Raw genomic sequence first — 18,807 nt, 5'->3', positions numbered from 1 at the left:
GTTACAGGAAAGCTGTTTCCATGTCAGCCTGGACATGGTGACTATCTGTCGAACAAGAGTTTTTTTTTTTTTAAATCCTTTTAAAAAAAAATTAAAGGATCAAATTTTTCTGTGCACTGGAGGAATGACCATAATGGTCTTCAGTGCAGCTGATCGATGAGATATATTGGTCCTGTGCTGCAGGCACCTTTTTATAACAGTCAGTCAAGAGAGGGGCTGTTAAAGGGACACATCAACTTCAAAATTATGCTTCTGTTTGAACACTTTTAACCTATTGTTGTTGCAAGTGATGCCTAATGTTACTGTAATTTATAGCGATTAAAGGGGGAGGAGGGAGTCTCTATTTTTCAATAGTTTCCTGCGAAGTCTGACACTTTATATATATTCAGTTTCATTGATTCCCATTTGTACTTTTGTATAGTCAGTCATTTTCCCTGTTGTTTTGAGCGAGTCTTTCACACAGCAGCAGGGAAGCAAAAAATGTTTTTTTAGAAATAGGGAAATTGGATTGTAAAATAGCAAGAAATCTGGCACAGGGATTCGGCAACACTTGCAAGTATTTTTAACTCATTTTGTCTATATTTCAGGTTAATGCCATCTCCTTTAAAGTTTAACTTGTTTACTGTTATTCTTTGGCCCAATCCTTCACAAATTCTAGTTCCTGCCCCTCCTCACATAGCAGCTGTTCAGCTATGTTCTCTTTGGCAGTGGTTCTCAAACTTGTTGTCACTAGCAGTCCTTTATTAGTGGCCCACAGAGAGCTGGCTGGTCACATGATGATGGCTACTCCTCTTTGTTTCTGGCTGCTAAAGCACATTAAACAATTATAAGAATACTTTCTTGATCTTCCTTGTCCATTTAAGGAATTGCATAGGGAGAGGAAGCAGTCCATGTGACTGCAAATGGGAGAGGAGATGGCCCATGAAGCAATCTCTCTATCCATAGCATGACAAAATTTGAGGACCCCTGTCCAACACTGCTGCTCCTCCCTACAGACTTAGCCCTTCTCAGCCAGAGAGGATACCAGATCAAGTCATGAATACTGGGCATAGGAAACAAGGGAGCGGGGGTAAATCTGCATCTTCTCACCAGCTTTGTTTCCATCCGTCCAGCCCCCCACTCTCCCTCCATGGGTACCTATCACGACAGGAATACTGTGGGTGGCGGTGCTGAATTGCCCTCTCGCCCAGTCTCTTCTAATGTTTGTCCTCATTACCCAGCATGCCTTGATGTATTCACTATTGGAGCTTAGGACCCCCTGGCTGCAGCCTGCTCCCAATGTATGTTAACCTGCGCAGCAAACCACAGCATCCCAGACTGAAACTTCATTTTTATGTTTGGCAGTTTATCCCTGTGGGCCCCCAAGCTGGCCACCAGATGGTGCTATATTTTTTTTTTTGCTACTGCAGATTGCTTCAGAGAATGTTGGTGCACCCTGGAGAAGAGCATTGTGTAAGCTTGAAAGCTTGTCTCTTTCACCAACAGAAGTTGCTGCAATAAAAGATATTCCTTCACTCAGCTTGTCTGTCTAATATCCTGGGACCAGCACGGCTACAACTCTGCATGCTGTACACTAGTGGCAGCTCTTACATTCTTTCCCTCTTCCCATGCCATTACTGTTGGTTCAACAGCCCACCAGCGTACAGAATTACTCTTCCAGGAGCATTAGTGCCTCCATTGCAATCTCGGTGAAATAAGGCCAACCCAGGAGAGTGACTGTTTATGGGAAATAAATCTCTGTATTTTAATAATTTGAAAAGAGAAAACTTGGAGTGGAAAGTAAGCCATGGAATGAGGAAATGAAGGGTGAGAGTGGAATGATGAGGAATCTCTGAAGCCTTACGGCAGCTTTCAAGCTCTGGGAACTGCAGAGCTCTTCAGTACTGATTTCAGGTTGTGATATGCTGTCTGGTATGTACGGTATTATGGTAGCATTCCTATAATTAAGGGTCTCAGTGTTGCCATTGTCACCCCCTATTATAATAGATTATAACTCAGATATAATAATTAGCTATGGGCTGAAATTAGACATACAAGTTCTCAGTCTAGGAGGCAATTTTTTTTTTTAAACCAGAAGTATTTTATTGTACGTGGGGCTGGTAGCACCACCTATGATTAAGGTAGCACAACACTTCCGATTATAAGACCCTGTTTTTAGTTGTATATAGCTTTGCCAGATTTTAACCAGTTGGCCTGAAATTTTCCATGCCAGATGTCTCTCAGGCTAAGTTTAAAAAAACAAAACAAAAAAACCCCCATTAAAATAGTTCAGTTCTCACTTACAACAAAGCTCGGGGAAAATATGTTTTGCCTATATTAACAAATTCTTGAGATCATTTCTTGGAAATGAGTTAGACTAGACACCACAGTACAAATAAGTGACGGTCACGTTAACACCAACCTATACGGAAAACCCACCGACGGCTATGCCTAGCTTCATGCTTCCACCTTCCGTCCCGGACACACCACACGATCCATCGTCTACAGCCAAGCGCTGAGGTACAACCACATTTGCTCCAACCCCTCGGACAGAGACCAACACCTACAAAATCTTCACCAAACATTCTCTAAACTACAATACCCACACGAGGAAATAAGGAAACAAATCAACAAAGCCAGATGTGTACCCAGAAGCCTCCTGCTGCAAGACAAGCCCAGGAAAGAAACCAACAGAACTCCACTGGCCATCACCTACAGTCCTCAGCTTAAACCTCTCCAATGCATCATCAGTGAGCTACAACCTATCCTGGACAATGATCCCTTGCTTTCACAGACCTTGGGAGGCAGGTCAGTCCTCACCCACAGACAACCCGCCAACCTTAAGCATATTCTCGCCAGCAACCACACACCGCACCATAGTAATTCTAACTCAGGAACCAATTCATGCAACAAACCTCGATGCCAACTCTGCCCACATATGTACACCAGCGACACCATCACAGGACCTAACCAGATCAGCTACAACATCACTGGTTCATTCACCTGCACGTTCACAATTGTTATATATGCCAGCAATGCCCCTCTGCTATGTACATCGGCCAAACTAGACAGTCCCTATGTAAAAGGATAAATGGACACAAATCAGATATTAGGAATGGCAATATACAAAAACCTGTAGGAGAATATTTCAACCTCCCTGGACACACAATAGCAGATTTAAAGGTAGCCATCCTACAGCAAAAAACCCCCCAAAACTTCAGGGCCAGACTTCAAAGAGAAACTGCAGAGCTTCAGTTCATTTGCAAATTTGACACCATCAGATCAGGATTAAACAAAGACTGTGAATGGCTTGCCAACTACAAAAGCAGTTTCTCCTCCCTTGGTGTTCACACCTCAGCTGCTAGAAGAGGGCCTCATCCTCCCTGATTGAACTAACCTCGTTATCTCTAGACTGATTCTTGCCTGCATATTTATACCTGCCTCTGGAAATTTCCACTACATGCATCTGACGAAGTGGGCATTCACCCATGAAAGCTTATGCTCCAATACATTTGTTAGTCTATAAGGTGCCACAGGACTCTTTGTTGATTATTAAAGTTGTAAAACCAAGCATGCAAAAGTTAGGCAATGCCAGAATTAAGCTTGCCTGTGCAATCTTAATTCATTGTTGTGTATTGTGATGGGGCAAGGCCAGATGGCTACAGTAAAGTAGTAAGGAACAGGTATGTTAGCCCCAGGCTAACCAAATCCCTAGTACCATGGTAACCAAATGGCAGTTGCTCCAGGTTAATCAAGACACCTGGGGCCAATTAAGATCTTTCTAGAAGGCAGTGGAGATAGCTACATTGATTGGACCACCTGAAGCCAATCAAGGGCTGGCTGGAACTAGTTAAAAGCCTCCCAGTTAGTCAGTGAGTTTGGTGTGTATGAGGAGCTGAGAGTGAGAGGCGCAAGGAGCTGAGAGTGAGAGAGTGTACCGCTGGAGGATTGAGGAGTACAAGCATTATTAGACACCAGGAGGAAGGTCTTGTGGTGAGGATAAAGAAGGTGTTTGGAGGAGGCCATGGGGAAGTAGCCCAGGGAGTTGTAGCTGTCATGCAGCTGTTACAGGAGGCACTATAGACAGCTGCAATCCACAGAGCCCTGGGCTGGAACCCGGAGTAGAGGATGGGCTTGGGTTCCCCCCAAACCTCCCAACTCCTGATCAGACACAGGAGGAGTTGACCCAGACTGTGGGTTCCACCAGAGGGGAAGATCAGTGAGGTGAGCAAATCTGCCAATAAGCGCAGGACCCAACAAGGTAGAGGAGGAACTTTGTCACAGTATATGCATTATAATACAGTCTCTAGTTCCGTGATCACATACCATTTTTTTCACTGGACCCCTGCCTCATTGAGTACACAGGATGGACCTGCCCTGGGGCTGAATCAAGGTTGTGTAGTAAAGGAGACTGTAGTCGGTAGGACCTCTCCTTCCTTGATTGCAGAAGTTGGAAGATGCATAATGAAAGAGACAGGGAATTGCAGGAAGAGAAAACATGGTCTCACAGTTAAGTTGAGTGCTGCGCTGGGGAATTGGATTCAATCCCTGCCTCTGCCACAGAGTTCCTGTGTGATTCTTGGCAAGTCACTTCAAGCAGACTTTCACAGGTGGCCACTAATTGTGTGCTCCTCATTTTTGGGGTGCCCAACTTGAGACCCCGGGGTCTGAATTGCAGAAATGATTTCACAGTTGCAACTGCAGTCAATGGGAGTGGTGCTTTGAACATATACAGTGATAAGTACTCTGAAAAATCTAGTCATCTCAAATTGGGCACCTTAAAACAGTATCAGAGGGGTAGCCGTGTTAGTCTGGATCTGTAAAAGCAGCAAAGAGTCCTGTGGCACCTTATAGACTAACAGACGTTTTGGAGCATGAGCTTTCGTGGGTGAATACCCACTTCGTCGGATGCAAAGTAAGTACTTTTGATCTTAATTTGTAAAAAAGAGATAATACCTCAGGTCCCCATTTGTGTGTAAAAAAAACAAAAAAAAACCCCATCCCCTCACCTCACAGACATGTTGTGAAGATATATTAATTAATGTTTGTGAAGCACTCAGGTACTGTAGCAATAAGCACCAAAAGCTAAACAAGTAGCTACTTGGAGCCCCATGCCCTGTGCGAGATCTGCAACTCATGGGTCAGCCCTGGGTCTCCTGCTGGCGGTGGGATGAGAGGAGGAGGAGGAGGAGGAAACAAGCTCCCTTCTGCACCTGTACCTGTGGCAGGAGGATCAGAAGGGGAAGCAGTTTGGAGCCCTGTAGAACTCTGAGACCATCCTGCCTGCTGGCGTCACCTTTGGCTCTTGCCCAAATCTGTCAGTGCCGGCACTGGTGCTAAGTGTACAAGCAAGGGTGATGCAAGGAGGCTTGCTGCACTACCACTTACGGCGCTTATGCAGGGGCCAGCCACAATTGCAGTTCTTGTGCTCTCCTATGTACCGAGACTGCTCCTTGCCCATACTCCCAAAAATCTGGGAAGTGGGAGCTGGGGCCATTGGCTCCATTCCCTGCCTGTGCTCCAGCCACCAAAACTAGCAGACGGCAGAGAGGGAATGCTTGTTGCACTGAGAAGGTATGTGAGGCACTTGAGGCAATTTTGCTCTCCTGGAGCTCCCCCGGTTATGATGTGAGACCACACTGTCTCCCAGCATTAGACCAGGCCTTATTGGCATAATCTGTCCTTAAGTGGCTGCATGCATGTTCAGTTGTTGAGGAATTTAGTACAAGAACTTTAACCCTGTTCCTCTGCAGCATTGGAAATCCTTGCTGTCCCTAAGGAATAATAGACCACAGGCCTGGGAATCAAACCCACTTTCTTTAATGGGCAATGCATAGATATAATCACCAGGCCCTTGGGCAGGGCCCCCTTCTCCATTTAAACTCATTGCATCTGCAGCCAGTCCTATCTAGGTTTATTCTTATTGGCATTTAGAAATAGTTGAGATGTATGTGGAAACACATGTCGTGCATTTGCAAATGGAGTTGCATCACTAGGATATGAACTTGCATAACGATTAGGATGTCTAATTAAGCTGAAACTTCATGTCCTTTTAATTATGCCATTAAGATGTCTAATTACAAAATGAAGACGTGTAATTACGGGGCGACAAAACTTTATGAAATGTTATCCTGCTCACTGGAAATCATGTTTTTTTAAAAGAAGCCTCAGTTTTTGCAAATATCAACATTCCTGACTAATGCTGCGGCATTCAGAGCCCCAATAGTAACGTGCTCTGCCGTAGGCCCTGCAATAGGCAGGCACAAATGAATATACTAAAAAAAAAATGAAAGAAAAGGAGATTAATGCATGTCAAAGGTGCCATGTTAACAGTCTTACAGAGTGAGAGGTAGGGTAGTCTTGTGGTTAAGGCACTACACTGAGACTCCAGAAAGCCTGGTGCAGTTCGTAGCTCTGACACAGACTTGCTGTATGGCCTTGAGCAAGTCACTGGAACTCTGTGTTTCCATTAGCCATCTGAGCAGATAAGGCATCAGGGGTTCTAAGGGCATCTGTCTCCTAGGAACTGGACTGAGGCCACCAACTCATTTTGCAAAGATACCAAACAGGTACAAGTCGGTAATGGCTTTTGGTTGCCTCACAACTGGATCACATTTGCCTGTTGAGATGACATTGGTGATGGGGGGAGGGATAGCTTAGTGGTTTGCGCATTGGCCTGCTAAACCCAGGGTTGTGAGTTCAATCCCTGAGGGGGCCATTTAGGGATCTGGGGCAAAAATCTGGCTGGGGATTGGTCTTGCTTTGAGCAGGGGGTTGGACTAGATGACCTTCTGAGGTCCCTTCCAGCCCTGATATTCTATGAATCAGCATGGTTGACAGACAAGGTAATATTGTTTATTAAAACTATAGATTTATCACAGACATGAATGTTAACATTTGTTTTGAAAGTCATAGCCCTGTTGGAAGAGGCTGCACTCTGAGTACCCACCCTCTAAGAGTAGTGATGAAATATTGTATGGGTCTGCCATACAGGCCTACTGTCTCCCATGGGGCTTCTCTCTGGAGCAATAATGCCTGTTGATTGTGCAAGTGTTATTGGCTTTCTTTTTTTAATTGGATGCTACTCATCAGTGATATTTAAAAAAAAAATACTATGACAAACCTGCGGTCTTATTACCTATCTCTTGAGCCAGCCAGCTCCCTCATGACAACATGCGTTACAAGAATTGTTCAGTAGACCAGAACAGTGTGGATTAAAAGACGATTGCTGCCAGATATTTGAGGTATAAATGTATATACATTTGTGCTTGCCTGCCTAGAATATCATTAAAACACTAGATAATTCATCTGGAATAGGAACACTGGTCACGTAAACTTTGTAGCTGGAAAATACTTTGTCCCTAAAACTGGCAGATTACATGTGTGTATATGTCTGTCTGACTGTCCTATTCCGACACAAAACTATGTTAAAATGGAGTTGAGTACATATCATAATTTAGATACATTAAAGAGATGCTGTAATTATCCCCAAATCAAGTACTCCAGATGAGGCCTCACCAATGCCGAATAGAGAGGAATGATCACGTCCCTCGATCTGCTGGCAATGCTCCTACTTATACAACCCAATATTCCAAGGGCACATTGTTGACTCATATCTAGCTTCTCGTCCACTGTAACCCATAGGTCCTTTTCTGCAGAACCGCTGCCTAGCCATTCTGTCCCTAGTCTGTAGCAGTGCATGGGATTCTTCCATCCTAAGTGCAGGATTCTGCACTTGTCCTTGTTGAACCTCATCAGGTTTCTTTTGGCCCAATCCTCTATTTTTTCTAGGTCCCTCTGTATCCTATCCCTACCCTCCAGCATATCGACCACTCCTCCCAGTTTAGTATCATCTGCAAACTTGCTGAGGGTGCAGTCCATGCCGTCCTCCAGATCATTAATGAAGATATTGAACAAAACCAGCCCCAGGACCGACCCTTGGAGCACTTCTCTTGATACCAGTTGCCAACTAGACATGGAGCCATTGATCACTACCCGTTGAGCCTGACAATCTAGCCAGATTTCTGTCCACCCTATAGTCCATTCATCCAGCCCATGCTTCTTTAACTTGCTGGCAAGAATACTGTGGGAGACTGTATCAAAAGCTTTGCTAAAGTCAAGGAATAATATGTCCACTGCTTTCCCTTCATCCACAGAGCCATTTATCTCATAGAAGGCAATTAAGGTAGTCAGGTGTGACTTGTTCTTGGTGAATCCATGCTGACTGTTCCTGATCACTTTCCTCTCCTCGAAGTGCTTCAAAATTGATTCCTTGAGGATCTGTTCCATGATTTTCCAGGGACTGAGGTGAGGCTGACTGGCCTGTAGTTCCATGGATCCTCCTCCTTCCCTTTTTTAAAGATGGACATGACATTAGCCTTTTTCCATTCATTCCAGGACCTCCCCTGATCGCCATGAGTTTTCAAAGATAATAACCAATGGCTCTGCAATCACATCAGCCAACTCTTTTAGCACCCTCGGATTCAGTGCATCCGGCTTCATGGACTTATGCTTGTCCAGCTTTTCTAAATAGTCCTGAACCACTAGTCACCTCCTCCCCATACTGTGCTGCCCAGTGCAGTAGTGTGGGAGCTGACCTTGTTCGTGACGACAGAGGCAAAAAAAAGCATTGAGTACATTACCTTTTTCCACATCCTCTGTCACTAGGTTGTCTCCACCATTCAGTAAGGGGCTCACACTTTCCCTGGCCACCTTCTTGTTGCTAACATGCCTGTAGAAACCCTTCTTGTTACTCTTAACATCCCTTGCTAGTTGCAACTCCAATTGTGATTTGGCCTTCCTCATTTCACTCCTGCATGCCTGAGCAATATTTTCATACTCCTCCCTTGTCACTGACTCTTGAACAGTATCTTCTGATGTAAACAGTTTACACTAAACGATAGAAGATGTATCGTTAGTACTCACATAGTGGGGGGTTGATGGGGCATTGCCACCTCTATTTATTAATTTATTATCTCTTAAAGGCCAGAAGAATTATCATACTTATTATTTATTATTATTATTAATTTCTCCCTCTGTCTTTGCTGTGTACGTGTCTTTTGTTCTCCCTATTGTTCTTTTGCACTCTGATCTGTGGAGGGAAACTCACATTTCAGACCGCTTAAATCAGCATTACCAACCTACACGAATTCACTTGGCATGTTAACTGTCTTTTAAGATTTGTGCTCAATACCCAATGGTGGCGTCTTGCTCTCAAAAGTCATTTGAATGTCTTCTAGGAATTATTGAATTGTTTATTGATCTTGTAATTATTCTTGTGTCTCTGGTTCCTTCTGATGTTTGCCACTTTGTTAACTATTTTAAAATATGGTATTAAATTTTTATTAGGGCTGATACTCCAATATTTGCACATATAGTGTTATGTTTGCAAATACACCTCTACCTCGATATAACGGTGTCCTTGGGAGCCAAAAAATCTTACCGCGTTATAGGTGAAACCGTGTTATATCAAACTTGATTTGATCCGTGGGAGCGTGCAGCCCCGCCCCCCGGAGCGCTGTTTTACCACATTATATCCGAATTCGTGTTGTATCGGTTCGCGTTATAACGGGGTAGAGGTGTATTGAAGTATATTTGGTATGTTCTCCCTTGACTGAATTTGCTTTCCCCCTTGCACCTCCTTGTCTGTATTTCTACCATCACAGTTTTTTCTTCCCCTACTGCCCCCCCAAAGTCTCTTGTGTTTCTTAAAGAAATCTAAGAATCTCCTTGTTTTTCTCTGCCATTTGAACATATGGGGAACTGCCCCAACCAAAGATGATAAAATAAAATTTTGAGTACGTTGACTATTCCTTCATTCCTGTTCTGTGTGCAATTCAAAGCTGTTAATGTAATAGCATTTCCTGATGATGGTTGCATGTGGAGCAGCTACTCTGGTGCCCTAGACACTATATCTTATTCCAAGACTAAAACCTATGTTAAGATGGAGTTAATGTAATTTCAGGGTAAAAGACATTACAGAGATGTTGTAATTATCCCAAAATCAAGCATTACAAACCTCAAGATATTCCGGGTTAAGGTTACACTTTAATAAAATCAAACATGATAAAGTATGGAAATATACAGATAAGGCACCCAAACAACCTTAACTCTGCCCTGTAGTGACATAATTTAATAACTGTACAATTATTATGATAGAGGCATTTTAGTGATTGTAATCTCAGATTAGATAAAACTTATTTTTAAAGACTTTGGCAGTTTTTCCATATTTTTTCTCACTTAGGGCCTCCATAGTAGGTATGAATTCCAGCAGGGGCTACAAATCATCTACAGCAGTGGTTCTCAAACTTTTGTACTGGTGACCCTTTTCACATAGAAAGCCTCTGAGTGCGACTCCTCCCTTTATATATTAAAAACACTTTAACACCATTATAAATGCTGGAGGCAAAGTGGGGTTTGGGGTGGAGGCTGACAGCTCGTGACCCCCCATGTAATAACCTTGTGACCCCCGGAGGGGTCCTGACCCCCAGTTTGAGAACCGCTGATCTACAGCAGGGCTTTATTGAACAGCCTGGCAGCCATAGTGGAGCATTCAGGGTAGCACTACCATGTGCCCCAAAACTCAGGCAGCATTATCAACGGACTCACTCTCTAAGTTTCAGAGTCTGAGCTCCTGCGCAAGTTACGACATCTACACAGCTATTTTAGCACTGTAGGGTGAGCCCTGCTAGCTAGAGTCTGTCAGTCTGGGCTGAGACTCGCTACTGCTATCTGTATAGATGTACCCTGTATGTAAAGAACGGTCTCTTAGCATTGTACAGCAGGTCTGTTAAAGACTAGCCTTTCCAGACTCCCTCCTCCTTCTGTATGCTGTTTATATTGCTATCCACTTCATAACCCAGCATGTCCCTACCCTGGGATGTAGGCAACTGTTGTCATTCCTTCCCCCATCCTCTTATTTATAGATAAGGTAACAGAAGGTGACAAGGTGCCCTTAGGCAGAGAAGGGAATAGAATTCCCATTGTTAATATGGTAGATCTAAAACTCATCCACTTAGGCAAACTGCCTCTCAGAATGAATGTATCAGAGCTATGTGCTTGGCTATCCTGTCTGTGACCACTGCTCTAACCACTAACCCACTCTTCCCTCCCAAAGCCAGCAACAGAACCCAGGGATCCTGATTTCTCATATCTCTCTCAAAGGGCTGTGTAAATCACTGGCAAAATGTATCACATTCCCATCTAGTAGCTTAGAGGTTCTCAACCTTTTTCTTTCTGAGCAGCCCCCGCCCCCCAACATGCTGTAAAAACTCCACAGCCCACCTGTGCCACAACTGTTTTTCTGCATATAAAAACCAGGGCCAGCATTAGGGGGTAGCTAGCAGAGCAACTGCCCGTGGCCCCATGCCACAGGGGCCCCATGAAGTTAAATTGCCCAGGCTTCGACTTGAGCCTGGGTGGTGGAGTTCAAGGCCCCGGGCTTCAGCCCTGCATGACGGGGCTTTGGCTTTCTGCCCTGGGCACCAGAGAATCTAACACTGACCCTGCTTGGCGGACCCCCTGAAATTGCTCACGGCTCCCTTGGGTGCCCCATATCCGAGGTTGAGAACTGCTGTAGTAGCTGATCCACATAGAAGATAATAGCCTACTAGCACCACTTGTTACTTCTTAGCTCAAGTGATAAAGGTCTGTGATATGGAGCTGAAGGTCTCCCATTCACACACGGCTGATGACCATTGTGTAGAAGATCCCTATGGTTCCTGCTTTGTTTAATTAAAGATTGTATCATTATGCATGCATGGAAGAAGGCAGAACTAAGGTTACACTGGTAATCTTAATGCTGGGATTTCCTAGCTTCCCAGTGCTTGGCTTTGCAACCTTAATGTTATTTTAATATAGCTTTTTTTGCTATGTAATTTCCCAGGTTGTTTGAAAACAACAATCACATACAGAGTTTTTTCCCTGAAAAACTGAGGAAAAGCAACTAAAGTAGCAGAAATGCCCTACAATTATAGGGGGTCTGAATATGTGTGCGCAAGCATGGCAATATTTTTTCCCCCCATTCACCCTGCCTTCTGAGTCATTATGTGCCAGTGCTCAGCGTGGCTGTGTTAGTGCTCTGCTTACCATCTCGTTTGTAAATCATGTTTTTATACCTTTTGAAAATCTGCTTCAAATGTAACTGGAACAAAGAGCATCAGAAGACGGCTGCATCCCCGAAAAAAAGGCCATTATGTGGAGCTGCCAGAACATTCTGAGGCTGACAATGATGAGATGCTAATGAAGGAGTGAATGGTCTCCACACTTGCAGTATATTTTCTTTCCTGTGCTCTCATGAGAATCAGTGCTAAACTTTGAACACGGTTTGTGCTAATTAGCTCTTCTTTTTTTTATTAAGTATTAGTTGATCGCATCATCTGCTTCATGCAGTGTGTTCAGTTTTATTTCATTTTGCAATACATGAAGATCTGTGGTCTTGGTAGCATTTGAGAGAAAATGCATTGTAATTGTGGATTGGATAGCTATGAGTACCAAAACCTGATACATTGTGACGTATAATGTGTTTTAATGATCATTCTATTTATATTTTCAAATAAAAACATCAACAATCAAATACAAGTAAGTACACTAGTCTAAAAAAAGGTTTTTGCCCCTTACTTTATACACTGAGGATATGTCATATCAAAGTCCCCCAAATGAAAAACACAGCTTAGACAAATCTTAAAATAAAATAAAATAAAAATAATCAGTTTTTCTCTTTTTTGGGGGTGGGTGGGAAGCAAATAGCTAACATATTATATTTTCAAGTTAAAACAATTTTCCTTCAAGCGTCTTCACCATTGACATAAAAATCTCTTAATTTTAATGCAGTTAAATAGCCCTCCCCAGTCAATAATATTCATCAAACATATAGTAAATGTGGATTTTTTTGCCTCCCCCTCACTTTTCTTTCTCCACAATTCCCTGTCACATTGAAATTGGGCTCATGCATGAACCAAAGATAAGTTTGTTTCTATTCAGAATTTGTGCTCCCACAGGTTTGTCTTGTCATCTAAAAAATGTTGCTATCTAAAAATGATCAGATGTACTCTGTAATAATAATTTCTCTTTAAATATCGTCACAGAGGAAAATCAGCAGAAGTTGATATATTATAAGAAATCATTTGGAGATTAAAAAAAAATACAAAATACCACTAACTAGATACTTTAGTCTCACTTTGTTTTGCTGGTCCCAGGAGATCCGACTCTCTCTTCCCATTTCTAGTTATGGAATATTTCAGCACCCAGAATTCTTTGACACTGGGAAAAAAAAAATCAAGATATGACACAAAAGATGGACTCCGAAAAGACTTGTCGGAGGAAACCAACTATTCTCCCTTTTATCCTTTTTTTTTTTTTCCTCAAGGGGGAACACGCACCTTCTGTCCTTTAGTTAAGAGCAGAGCAAAGCATCTGTATTTCACCTAGGGCTTTTCAAGTGGAGTGTATGAAGGTTGTGTGACTAGCAGACTCTTCCACAGACAATCCTTAAACTGAACTGGAGCCTGGGGGTTAGAACTCATTGGAATTAGTGGGAGTTGTTCCATTGACTTCAGTGTGCTTTGTCTCTATAGTGTTACTATTCAGTTAAAGCTTTATCGGGTATCTGGCTAACTACAGTTGTTCATGTTCGTCCTTGGCAGATTTCACTACCTAAAAACACCACTCCTATTTAAAATTGATTTTGGTGTAAAGGTTTTAAGTGTTGTCTTACGATGCGCAGCCAGAGCATTTGACAGTAGATGCACCTGGGAGTTTTTCCATTGGTTTTTGGTTCTTCCTATTTTATCTTGTTTTAAGTTGCTGACTAGTAGCTGGCAAATCAGTTAATCAGTACATTTGGCACAGAAGCTACAGCCCCCTGAGATACTGACCATATCTTGTCTCTGGCACTGCTAATTCCAGCTTGAGTTCTTGCACCAGTGCTCTAAATCGGCAGTGGTGGGGAAGGGAATTGACCACTCCCTGTGCCACCAGTCAGAAACGAAATGCCTGTTCTAACCTCACATATGTTATGGCAGTGTACCGTCATTGACTTCACAGGGGTTTCTTCTGATTTACCCTGGTGTATCTGAGAGCAGAATCACGTGCCCCAAAAGCTTCCAGGCCTAGATATGCTGTGTTGAAGAATCGCTTTTCTCTACCGCCCGCTCATCGGGCATCAATCCACTAGCTTTTGCAAGTGTGCTTAATAAATGGAGCAGCAGAGCAATACTGTTGCATTGACTGTGCCATTTGACTGATGGCAGAAAGCATCCTCCCACTCTTACTCCAGAAACTCTATTTGATCTAGTTCCTCTGGAAAGCCATATGGTGACTCCGTCCAACACTAACTTCTTGTCTATTTAACCCTTTTCCCAGGTACTCCACCTCTTCGTTCTCCAGGCTGGAGAGGGTGGGTATCAGGCATCCTGCACCTTTGCCTTTCATCGGAAACCTGCTGTTCTTTCGCCAGGTAAGAAGGGTTTGAGTTGGTATCTATCCAAAGATGTTTTAAAAGAGCAGGGGAGATGGGGGAGGAGGGGAAGGGAGAAAGTGATCTTGTAGCTACTGATCACTGCTCTTTGAGCATCTTCCTGGGGACATAACAAGCACAACTCACCGTTGTGACCAGAAGGAACATAGCAAGCAGCCACCTGTAAGAGGCACTGATTTAAGGACAAAATTAACCAGATGGAAAGAAAAGGGTGTAAGCTTCTGAAGCTAATTACTTGAGCTTTTCCAGGAAAGTTCATGACTTTGGTGGATGGAGTAAGCGTGAATAGAACAGATTATATTAACTAGCTCTGACTGGTTTGTTCTGAGCGGTTTCAGTTTATACAGCCCTCTGTTGCTGATTGTACGTGTTTATTTCAAAGCATGTAACTTTGTTTACTCCCAATCAAGTAAATGAAGTTAGATACCATTAACTAATACTGCTCCCTTGTCCCCAGTTTTAAGGTCTTTTCTGAGGGAGAGGAGTTTTATTTTTGTTTGCTCATATACAACAAAAGAACTGTTTCATCGAGAGAAACTTTTGTTTTATGGTCTGATTTCAATAAAGCTCCCAAGGACCCAATCTCTCAATCTGAGTTTACAGTGGAGCACTGTCATTTTTCAGGTATGGAGTGTTAGTCTCTCCCATTCACATTGGTGGCTTTCCATGTTGGTTTTCAAGATTCCCAAGCACTTTGTGAAAGAAATCCGGAATAATTCCAGTGTTCAGGCCATATTCCCCCCCACCCCCCCGAACAAAAAGGCTTAATGTCCAAGATTGTCTGAGAGATGTTAATGAGAGTATAGTTCTTTTTGCTGTCAAAGTGGTTACTCTACCAGTATCTGATTCATTATTTGGTAAGGCATTTTGAGATACCTGGAGTATTAATGTAAATCCAAATTCAATTCTATGGTGAAACTAATTTAAATAGTTGTTTTCACATGTGCACCCAGTTTCAACCAGGAGAAAATTTAAAAGGTTGAATGACCTTAACAAGGACTGGAAGGCAGTAATGAGACATGGAGCTGGTTTGAAACCAGCCTGGAGACTGAAAGTAACTAATCTCTTGTCTCTTTGATGACAAAGCACAATTGATCCCTTTCCTGGCACTTTTTCAGCAACGGGCTGACAGAGAACTGAGTCACCCTCTTACCCCTAGAGGGAGTTGCTCTTGAACAGGGTTGAGGCACTGATGAGAGTAGTGTGGGGAGGTTTTCACTGCTGTTACCTCAGCTTGTACTTAGACAACTTTAGTGAAACTGGTTTCTTTTATGTGCACTAAATTAACATAAACGATATAATGAAGAGAAAACACATGCTATTTTACAGGGTTTTTTAAAAATAAAACAATTTAAAACTGATGTGCAGTTACAGTTTTATGTTCATGCATGAGTAGTTAGAAATAAGAATTCTGTATGGGATTTTAAACCGCGCTTAAGCTTGTCTTAACAGCACAAGTCCCATGGATTTGCAGTCCTAAATCATTTAAGTTCTTTTGAAAATGCCTCTGTTCTATTGTGAGTGGGCATGATCAGTTCTATCACTGTCAGTAGGAGCTAGGCACATGTCGTATTTAGTCCAGGCTCTTTGTAATTTGTTTTTCTCCCCTGAAACGTTCTTCTGTATTTTCCTGTTCTGTTTCTTTGATTGTTTTCTCAGAAATAGTGCCCATAGCAACACACTGGTAACAGGAAGACCATGTTTGTGCTGCAGGCTGTTTTCTAATGGTAACATTTTCACATACACATGTACTGTACTGAACTCAAAAAAGGACATCTCCTCCTCTCCCAGTAGGAGATAACCAGAGGCAATATGTCATCTTACTGGGAACGAGGATGGATTTTATGGACCTAGTTGTGAGGGCACAACAGCAGTTTGATGGCTGGGTTAGTTTCTAAGGACAGCTCAGATGCAAGAAGTAAAATGCTTGTACATCCCATCATCATGTATAGAACAGTAAAAACTCTTTGCACTTACATATGAGATGCAATAATGTGATTGTATATAAGTGATCTTATAAACAGCCTTTCTTCCAAGCCTTTTTGAAAGGCCGAATCCTTCTCCCTGTATTCAGCATTGCCAATCCCCAGCATTCAAAAATCATGTCAGGCCCGCCAAAATCATAAATGGTTTAAAAATCCATTAGATTTTTAAAATATATCTATTTTAAGGTTTTTCTGTTTGCTTTCTGGGTTTTGGCTGCACTCAGGTCACATTTTCAAGCTTTTCTTTGTAGCCATGAAGGCCAGAAACTTTTTTAAATGAACACTGAAATTCTCCCATAATCTTTGGAGTTTTAAGAAAAACACCAAATACCACAAGACACAATAAAATTGTAAGAATTGATAACACTTGTACTTACTTGTATAGCTGAATAAAACCTATGGGCCTGATTCTCCTCTCACGTAAATCATGTAAACCAGCTGTAGCTCTAGTAAAGTTAATGGGGTTAATGCCAGTTTTATTTCATCGTATAAGGGAGATAGGGCCTGATACTCCTCTCACTTTCTCAGATTGCCTTGAAATGAGGGGGAAGTATTACTAATGCCAGTAGGATTTTGCTTCTTTTTTATTATAAACCTACAAATCAAATTTCTGTTACAAAATTCAAACATGTTTGTCTATATCTCTTCTGTTTAAACAAAAACACTTTATTGAAGAGCATGTATTGTTTAGTTTAAAAAAATAAATGTAGTGTTTGTGAAATCTGTCTGTTGGCTGGAATGAGGGTCGCTGATATGAAGTGTCGTTTGAGAGCTGGAAGATGGTGGGTGGCAAAGGTGGATGGTAGGGGGAGAAATTTGTGGGGAGGTGCAGGGAAATGAATAAAAAGGTAAGAGCTGACTTGAAACAGCAAATTGTTCCATTACTCATAAGGTCCCACTTCTCTTTTAAGAACAGGAGAGAGAGCGACAGTCACACCCTGAAATTAAAACATACCCAAGTTAATCTGCTAAAGAAAAGAAGATATGGAATTATTGCAGTCCTACAGCTGGGAAATTACCTCAGAGTCCAAGATATTAGATTAAAAATACTTCAGTTATATCAGAACCATTTGCAGTGGGTAACATCTGCTGCAGGAGTAAAAGTGATTATGCTGTAAAAACATTGTGTTTAATTTTCCCAGTAACTGAGCAGGAGATTTGTAGCAGGCAGAAATGCAATTTTACCAGGAACACTTGAGTGTTTCTCATCCTCCCCCCAACAATCTTGCATTTTTTCTTACAAATCTGTGGGAAAACCAATGGGGTCTCCCACCTTGGAAGCATAACCGGATACACAAGGCATACACAGAGCACACAAACAAAACAGGGCATTAGAGCCACAGGCTATTTAAAAATTGAACCTCTTAATTCACAAGCTAATGGTTTTATTATGTGACAAATATGTTTAAAAACTAACATATATAACACGACCCTTCCCCCAAGGAGCCAGAGAGAACACTTGACCTGTTGCTCTTACAGTGTTGTATCCCCTCCCCCTGTCCCTCGCCCTTTCCTAAGAAAGCAGTTACCAGTTATGCTGTTTTAAAATGTCATTATCTTGACATTTTAATGGTTCTAGTAATTGCGTACTTTACCTGTGGGCACTGTGTACTATTCAACTTGCTGTTGATCTTTGCTGAGCTGAAAAATGTCATGTTCTTGGGGGTTTTTTGTCGTTTTTTTTGGTGGGAGGGACTTTTATAACCAGTTGCACCTTCTAGACTGTTGGGTGAGCTGCTTTGGGTCCATATGTTGGCATGGTTATATTTTAGTTTTCCCCCATTATTCATTTGAAGCTTCAACCATGCTTGTGACTGGTTGTGTGCTGCCTCCCTGCCTTGCATTTTAATGAACGACATCGCTCTTTTAGCCCCTCTCTCGGCATGGACAAGATGCTCTTTGTTTGTTCTGTTTATTCCTGCTTGGGTTACTTGTCGTTCCTGGGCTTCCCCTGAGCAGCCCTCTTCTGCTGAATGGAAAATGGGCACTGTATGGATGCTTTGTCTCCTTCAGTGTTGGACTGGGCTGGGCTGAGCAGTGAAGGGTGTGGGGAGAAACGAGATCAAATGTGATTCTTTCCCACTACATATCTGCCCAAAGCATCCTTTGATATGTAAGTCAAAGAAACAAACAAAATGCAGGGGCCTTGCTATAATGAAATTAACTCCTGTCTAATTTTTGAACTAGAAAGCAGCAGATCAGTGTTTGGAGACAGAAGCTGCAGCATTGACTGTTCTGGAATTTAATGACACAGCACGTAAACCAAAGCAAGGTTTAAGAGAGACAAATGGTGAGGAGAATGGGAGGGAAAAAAGGGGGAGCTCACAACTAACCTATCAGCCTGTGTTAATTGCAGGAGTAATATAG

General features: G+C 42.5%; 1 protein-coding gene across 6 annotated transcripts in view; it reads left to right on the top strand.

Annotated features, from left to right (window-relative positions):
- TBXAS1 (thromboxane A synthase 1) overlaps nt 1-18,807 on the top strand; it is a 329,156-nt gene that overhangs the window by 63,393 nt on the left and 246,956 nt on the right. For all 6 annotated transcript variants that reach the window (XM_044988623.1, XM_044988655.1, XM_044988639.1 and 3 more), the window contains one exon: nt 14,341-14,434. In XM_044988623.1, coding sequence (XP_044844558.1) covers nt 14,341-14,434 — 94 coding nt within the window. The remainder of the gene's footprint in view (nt 1-14,340; nt 14,435-18,807) is intronic.

Source organism: Mauremys mutica, chromosome 1 (genome assembly GCF_020497125.1).
Source record: "Mauremys mutica isolate MM-2020 ecotype Southern chromosome 1, ASM2049712v1, whole genome shotgun sequence".
Classification (NCBI taxonomy): Eukaryota; Metazoa; Chordata; order Testudines; family Geoemydidae; genus Mauremys; species Mauremys mutica.
Note: the sequence above shows the minus strand (reverse complement) of the source record. Positions and strands in the feature narration are given on the sequence as shown.